The 8173-nt window shown below is 39.6% G+C and overlaps 1 protein-coding gene across 1 annotated transcript in view; it reads right to left on the bottom strand.

Annotated features, from left to right (window-relative positions):
* Window positions 1–3489: 3489 nt before the first annotated feature.
* The window catches only part of Zmpste24 (zinc metallopeptidase STE24), a 41782-nt gene continuing 37098 nt past the window's right edge, over window positions 3490–8173 (bottom strand). The window contains exons 9-10 of the mRNA XM_027937280.2: window positions 7983–8126; window positions 3490–5176 (exon numbers count right to left, since the gene is read on the bottom strand). Of these exons, the coding sequence (XP_027793081.1) occupies window positions 4952–5176; window positions 7983–8126 (369 nt within the window). The 3' untranslated portion in view covers window positions 3490–4951. The remainder of the gene's footprint in view (window positions 5177–7982; window positions 8127–8173) is intronic.

The raw sequence follows: 8173 nt of genomic DNA, 5'->3' as shown, positions 1-8173 counted from the left end.
GTGTCCTGTCAGGGCCTGGCAACTGGGAGTCCTCTGGAGTTTTGGTGCCTGATATGTGCAGCCCTGGGGTAGGAGCTTAGAGTGGAAGATATAAGACCTACCTGGGCTGTTGCCTTCCATGGGCTGTGTGTGTGTGTGTGCGTGTGTGTGTGTGTGTGTGTGTGTGTGTGTATGGTGCTGGGGATCAAACCCAGGGCCTTGTGCATGCGAGCAAGCACTCTACCAACTGAGCTATATCCCCAACCCTTCCACAGACTTTAAGCTGTGAGAAAAACACACATGGGTCTGGATGATCAAAATCTGGAGGAGACTAGCCCATGGCTCTTTCTAGGCTAGCTAGGAACTTCTGAAATTCAAAAGGCAACCAATTTGTTTATCCCAGTATTGATGTGAACATGTATTGCCCCCCAAAGAAGCACTCTGCCATCCGTAGCTGTTTGGAGGCCCTGGATTCCAGCCTGAGGTCCAAGCATTTTCTGATCATCTGTGGCCCTCCCACACCTCACCACAAATGCCCATCCTCACTTCTCCCTTCCTCAACACTCATGCTAGTGACACTGAACTCACTTACCCCATCCCAGGGACACCAGAAGGGCCAAGGTGGAGTAGCACCAAGGGCCACTAAGATAGCTTTGCTCTTAGTGCTTGGCAAATCCTGTTAGAGCACCCCAGACCCCACAGAGATCCTGATAAGTGCCTGCCAGGAAGCCCTTAGAACACAGAGCGCCCGGGGAGGGAGGAAAGAGGACAAAAGCTGCCCCTGAACAGGCTCTTAAGTATTATAAACTTGGGTCATATACTTGGTCCTAGTACCTGAAACCTTGGACTTAGAGAATACACCTATGCCCTGAGGTTTCCTTATTTGCAAATCCTTTTCTTGTCCCTCTCTGTGACTTTACAGGACTGAGTCCACTAGAGGGTTTCAACTACCACAGAGAAATGGATGATTCATTTCTTATGACTCAGGCTTTAACAGGACTGAAAGGGAGCTAATTCCAAAGGACCAGTGTCCAGTACCCTTTATGAGACTTTCTGGTGGGTGAATTTCACTCAGCCCATTTAGTGTGATCTACAAGTCTCCCACATGCCTCTCTGACCTCACCCCTATGCTCAGACCCTGGTCCATTCCACCCTAGCCATGCCAGCCCTGATGCTGCTCCTGACATGCCATGCTGCACATGTGCTAAACCTGCTGTCGGAATGCTGTTCCTCCAAATATTATTACTGCTCGCCACCTTGCTCCAGGCTTCCAGGTCCCCTCCTGTACTTGATTGTTTCTTCTGAACATTTATCATATTCAACATAAAACACCAGAATATGAGCTCTACAACGGCAGGAATTTTGATCTCCCATTTACTTTCTATTTTCCAGCACACAGCAAGCTCAACAAAATACTTATGAAATGAATGAATCATATGTTCAGGTTGCTCAAAGGAGTAAGACCCCACCCACCAATGATCAAACCAGAAAGGAAGAGACTTGGTCTCAGCTTGTGGGTGGCTGAGGTATGTTCAAATGGCCAAGTGTTCCAGTTATTCTTACTACTGCCAAGAATAGAGACCAAGCCCTCTACAAGCGAGTCTTGGAAGACAGAAAATCTAGTACAACAAAAAGGAAGTAGGAACTCAACTCCACTGTTTGCAATTAGGAAAAGAGAGATTTAAGCAGCTTAACAGAAAGGACATTGAGCCAGGTGTGGTGGCAGACACCTGTAACTCCAGGTATTCAGGAGGCTGAGGAGGAGGATCACAAGTTCAAGGCCAGTCTAGGCAACTTAGCAAAAACCCCCATCTCCAAAATAAAATGAAGAAAGCCCTGAGGGTGTAGCTCAGTGGTGGAGTGCTCCTGGATTCTGTCCCCAAGAGAGGGAGAGAGAGAGAGACACAGAGACATAGACACTGCAGGAAGACAGTCCAGCCCCTTCCAGAGGCTCACTACCAAATCCAGGACACAGTCTGGCTGGCCTCTCTAACTACCACTTCAGTCTATACAGGACTTCTTGCTGGGAAAGCAATGGGAGCCCCTACCCACTAATTCCCTGCTTCTATACTTTCTCCTAACAAAGAAGCCAGAGTGACCCTGTTAAATCAAGGCAGATCATGTCACTTCTTGGCGCCAAACCTTCAATGGTTTCCCACCACACCAAAAGCCTGAATTCTTACAATGACCTACTAAATCTGCCCTCCCTCCTGACTGTATCTCCTACTCCCCTCCAGCACACAGACTGGCCCCTTGGCCCCCACAATAAAGCCTTCAAACTTGAGACTACCTCTTCCTAAGATGCCCCAGACATCTGCTTAGACCACTAGTCACTGAACCCTATTACATTGTTTTTTTCCTATACATACCTACCTACCTATGATAATGTTTAGCTTATAAATTAAGCACAATAGGAGGATAGAAATAATAAAAGAATTATAATAATATGCTATAATAAAATTATAGTGTCTCTTGAAAGACTTAGGACAAATATCAATATTTTTGCAACATGGTCAGAAAGCAAAACCAGGATGGCAGGGGCTACTATATCTTATATGAGTCACAGTGGGGCTCTGATCCAAAGATACAAAGTTACCCACCTACCAGGTATATGCAGTCCTAGTTTCATGTTTTCAGAACACATGGGGGTATCTTTCTCTTCATCTCTAGTCCAACTCTTCAGGAAGTCTTCTTCCCTGGAAACTATCCTGGATAATAAGAGCCTAGGATTCCCCTGGGCATGTTGTCTGATAGTGCAATCTCATCCCACCAAACTGCACTCATTCTGACATACAGGTAGTACTGGGAATTAAACCCAGGACTTTGCAGATGGCTAGGCAAGCACTCTACTCCTGAGCTACATCTCCCCCAACCTTTCCCAAAGAGGCAGAATACTAGCAAGCTCTCAGACTTCAGCAAAGGGTCAACCCAGATAAAGGCAGTATATACACACAACACAGGCTCTGCCTTGGATTCAAAGATCAACTTTGTTGGTGACATGCCATTTCATTCCAGACTTTGACCAACTTGATTCTGCTCCCTGTTCATCTGCCAGATCTCAGGGAGCAGAGTCTCACTCTGGTCAGCATCTCAGGAACCCATCAGTCAATCTCCTTTTGGCTCTACTTATGCCTCTGGCATCCATACACTGTGGGTGACTAGATCAATTACATAATAAAATACTAATTACTGCTGCCATATGTAAGGAAGATCAAAGAGGCAGCCAGGGCAGACCAAGCAGACCCAAAATAATCTGATGTTAGTTACAAAATGAAGAAATGATTACAAATAAAGCTTTGAGGAAACACTGGCAAGAACTGGAATGGTCTACAGAGGAAGGCCATGAAGAGCAGGAGGAAGCCATGAAGAGAATTGTGTGAGACATGGGTAATGGTGTTGATAACACTCAACATTAGGACTATATTGTCATACACTAGCACCCCACTCCCCTAAGGTAACAATCACACTGGTGGGCAACATATGACACACAAACTACATCATAAAGACAAGTTATGTAAATCTGCATTGCAATTTTTAATGTTTCACTTGTGCAGAACTGAAAATTGTATTTAAAGGCACAGAAGGAAGGAAAGGCAGTTTTCAGAGCATGAAGTCACAGGAAAAGGATGCTGGATAAAAAACACAGGACAGCTGTGCTTTAGCTATAGGAAAATAATAATACAGTACTAAACTAGATTTTTATTTTTATTATATTTCCATGTGAAGAAGACATCACTCAAATGTCAGCTGAGCAAATGACTTTATGGCCAGACACCAAAGGTACTCAGTCCGTCCCACTTTGGAATAAATGCCCAGAAGGTAAACATTATCAGTGAGTGGGAACGTCAGGCACAAAATAAGTTCTCATTCAAAAAGTGGACAGAGATTTGAAGCAGTCAAACCTACAGCTTTTAAAACTGGAAATCATTCATGACATTTGTTTTGATGGAAAACGTTACCTATATAATAAGAACTATAATTTTCAAAATTGGAATCAGGCCTAATTAAATAGTACTTAGGATTACAGATAAAAATTACAAAAATAAAAATGGAAACTCTTCTGTCCTTGAAAGATAGAAAACTATATTTTTCCTATAATATTGTAAGAGAATCATCAGTATATCACTCGTATCTCTCTTAAGATGTTATTCTTTTTTCCCTGTTCTGCCACTTTTAATATTGCAAAATCTGTTCAATTTTTGCTATGTGGAAGGAAGCATTGTTTAATTAACTACAAGAAAATGACTGAATGAATGAGAAAAATCTAGTTTACCTACCACACCCACCAGGTGGAAGGAAAGATAAAAATTGTCATTTTTTAAAAAACAAAAACAAAACTCAATGATTTAAAACATCCTATACATAATTTCTAATTTCAAAACAATATTAGAAATTCCTGATCAGTGTGCACCAAAGAGAGGGAACAGAAATTTGAAATTTGGAGAACCATACAGCATATTTCTAACAACTTTCATTAAATAATATTAGCCTTACCAACTATTATCTTTCTTTCTTATTTAAAACACTGATTGGCCAGGTTAAATTATAACAGCATGAAGGTAAAAAACAAGTTTCAACTTAGGCATGAGCACAATGATTTCTGCCTCACAGAACTCAATAGTAATGTTCCCTCTTTTAAATGGCCCTATTACCTTGCAGGCAGATTAAATATAAGTGTATAAATAAAACAAGGTCTGTATTTTCTTAAATAATTTTACAAACTGATGGTGAATCAGATGTTGAAGATAAAACTATGCCTTTAAAAATATTCAGCCTCAAAATTTTATCCAGTGTTTCCTTTAAGAAATGGATTATTTAAATCATTTTTGAAATGGGATAGTAAATGTATTTAAATCTTCTGTACTTAATCATTTTTCTTAAAAAAAAAAAAAGTTTAAAAACATCAAGAGCTGGAACATGCTGCCAGGACAGAAATAATGAAAAATGTCTTCAGTCATAGACCCTGAGCATCTCAGTCTTGTTTTGTACTTCTCAAAGCTTGAAGTCTTTCTAGTAGTGGAGGATGAGAATAATGCCACATTGAAAACAACCAGTCAGAAACAGGGAATCCCAAGTTATCTTTGTTTAGTTTGATCAAAGCAGAATATAAGTCTTTAGCTTTCCCAAGTTTCTTGGCAAATGCATCAGCTTGAAACTCAAATCTGCGACTTAGGACTGTTAGACAAAAAGAAAGAACCTGAAAAGGGAAAGGAAATGTTTTAGCCACCCTGCATCTCTTTGCTGTCCAGGAAGGTTCTCTGAGCTGAGACTGCAGTTGAAACCCATTATGGTAAGAAGAAGGGCAGGTCAAATGAAACAGCACTGGTATTTGGGGAAACTATGGAGAGAAATTATTATAAACTGTGCCTTTCCCCACCAAGCAAACAGACTAGACACAAATATATATCCACACAAATGTTATTCTTACTAAAAAACAGCTGTTTCTGAGAAGCTGCCATGTGCAGGAACTAAGGTAGACATTTTACATATTCTCTAGCAATCTCTTACTTCTGCTGTACAGTTTAAGAAGTGAAGCTCAGTGGGGTTAGACAAACTGCTGGAGGTGACACAATTCAAAGGTGTAGTGCTGAACTTCCTGGTGACTCCAAAGCCAGAGGACACCACCTTTCAGAGACAGACTTAAGTCATGGTAATTTGTATTTGGAACACCCCCCATCCCAGCTTTTTTTTTTTTTTCTTTTAAAAAATATTCTTAATCACTTATCTATATTCATTTATTTATTGGTATGGGGACTGAACCCGGGGTACTTAACCACTGTGCTACCTCTCCAGCCCTTTTCATTTTTCTAAAATTTTGAGACAAGGTCTCACTACATTAGCTTAGGGTCTTGCTAAATTGCTGAAATGGGCCTCTAATTTGTAATCCTCCTGTGTCAGCCTATTTAGTTGCTGGGGTTACAGGTGTGCACCACTACACTTGGTCCACTTATCTACCTTTAAAGGACCATGACACTCTTCACTGATATTATTCTAAAAAATTGTCATATTCTGAGAACAATTTCAAAATTGAATTTTTTATTAGTGTTCTGATCTATGGTAATATTGCCAGAATAAGTATACAAGTTTTGAAGACCATTATGAAAGGAAAAAATCCATTTGAAAATTAAATTATGAGAGGAACATTTCTTTTCATACTGAAGTTCTACAAGTTGAATAACATAATGTCTTTTCTTAAATTATTCTGAAATCAGGTATGGTGGCACACACCTCTAATCCCAGCTACTTGGGATGCTGAGGCAGGAGAATCTCAAGTTCAAGGTCAGGCTGGACAACTCAGTGAAACTCTTTATCAATTAAAAATAAAAAGGTCTGGGAATACAGCTCAGCGGTAGAGCACTTGCCTAGCATACATGAGGCCCTGAGTTCAATCATCAGCACCACATAAAAAAAAGTACAACTGCTAGGAAGTACAGCAGTCTGGGTTCATTTAGTACACACAACTCAGTGTCCCTAAGGAATTCCTGAATTGTGACAGAAGACAAAATGGCTGGCACATTAACACGCAACTGTAATCCCAGCAACTTGGGAGGCTGAGGATCACAAGTTAAAAGCCAGCTTCATCAACTTAGCAAGACCCTGTCTCAAAATAAAAAATAAAAGGAGCTGGGGATGTAGCTCAGTGGTAGAGTGCCCCTGGGTTCAATTCCCAATATTGGGGTGGGGTGGGGTGGAGAGACAAATGATTATTTTATTATAAAAATGATATTCTACAAGCAGTAACAAACTGTATAATATAAAATATTAATATTTTCTACAAAAGTTAAAACAAAATATTAAAATGTTTAGGGGCTGGGGTGGTGGCTCAGTGGTAGAGTGCTCGCCTAGCATGCATGAGGCACTGGGTTTGATCCTTGGCACCACATAAAAACAAACTAATGTATCCACCTAAAACTAAAAATAAATAAATAAATAAATAAATATTTTTAAAATGTATTCAAATGTTTAAAGATAATAAATCTTGTATTTCTCTAGAAAGTTTAGTTTATGTTGACAATGCTATACAGATATGATCTATTCCTCTCCATTTTTCTTTCTTTTTTTTTTTTAATATCTATTTATCTTTTTTAGTTGTAGTTAGACACAATATCTTTATATGTGGTGCTGAGGATTGAACCCAGGGCCTCACATGTGCTAGGCAAGTGCTCTACCGCTGAGCCACATTCCCAGCCACATTTTATTTTATTTTTGTTTCTGTGGCAATGGGGATCAAACCAGGGATCTGTGCATGAGCTCTACCCTGAGCTACATCCCTAGTCCTACACACCCACTTTTTAAGTAAAGAAATAGGATTCATTTAGCTTGTCTCAAAACCCTTACTACACAACTTGAAAAAAGAATGGAGGGACTAGATCCCCAATATTATTTCTTGCCTATGTTGTAAGCCTTACCAAATATCATGAAATGGTGCCATTGTCAGATTTGTGACATGGTCTCATTAACCTATGTCTTATCACCTATATGGAATCCCCCTATCACAGCAGCGATTCTTCAACTATCACAGAGCAGTGGTTCTTCAACTTCACCCAGTTTTGATTTAGAACATCCTGAATGGAACTCTAAGGCTATTTTGAGGCCGGAGTTCATAGAACAGAATCAGAGGAACACAGTCATATAACCTCCCTTAATCTTGTCATGTGTGTACTCAATTTTTATTTTTCAGTCCCTTCATTTATGCACTAGTGAATACATGGGATTTCCAGTAGTTGATCTACATCTAATTTTCTGAGGTACATATTATATCAAGGTTTTCACTGCTAAAGTATAATTCTTTATCTCCCCACCTTCCTAAAGTACACAAACATTTATTTATATGGCTTAGCTTTTTCTACTACTTTCTCATATTGACCAATCAACTGACTAAAAGATTATTTCATCTATTTGTTAAAACCATAGTTTTGATTTTTTTTTAATACTACCCTAAAGGTTCTAGATTTGAAATAAGCAAGGGTATATCTGAGATAATTTTAAAGATTATACGTTACCTCATTGTAAGGTGAAAAAATAAACTGGAAGATGATCAATAGTCCAATTAGAGTGGGCTGGCAGTCATAAAAACCAAATGCAGCAAAAAGTTCCTTTCGACCAATTAATACAGCAAATAAGAAAAAACACAGGAAAGAATTCATCTAGAAAGGAAGACATAAAAATCAAGTTATTTCTAGGCTGATTTCAC

The sequence above is a fragment of the Marmota flaviventris genome, chromosome 10 (assembly GCF_047511675.1).
Source record: "Marmota flaviventris isolate mMarFla1 chromosome 10, mMarFla1.hap1, whole genome shotgun sequence".
Classification (NCBI taxonomy): Eukaryota; Metazoa; Chordata; class Mammalia; order Rodentia; family Sciuridae; genus Marmota; species Marmota flaviventris.
Note: the sequence above shows the minus strand (reverse complement) of the source record. Positions and strands in the feature narration are given on the sequence as shown.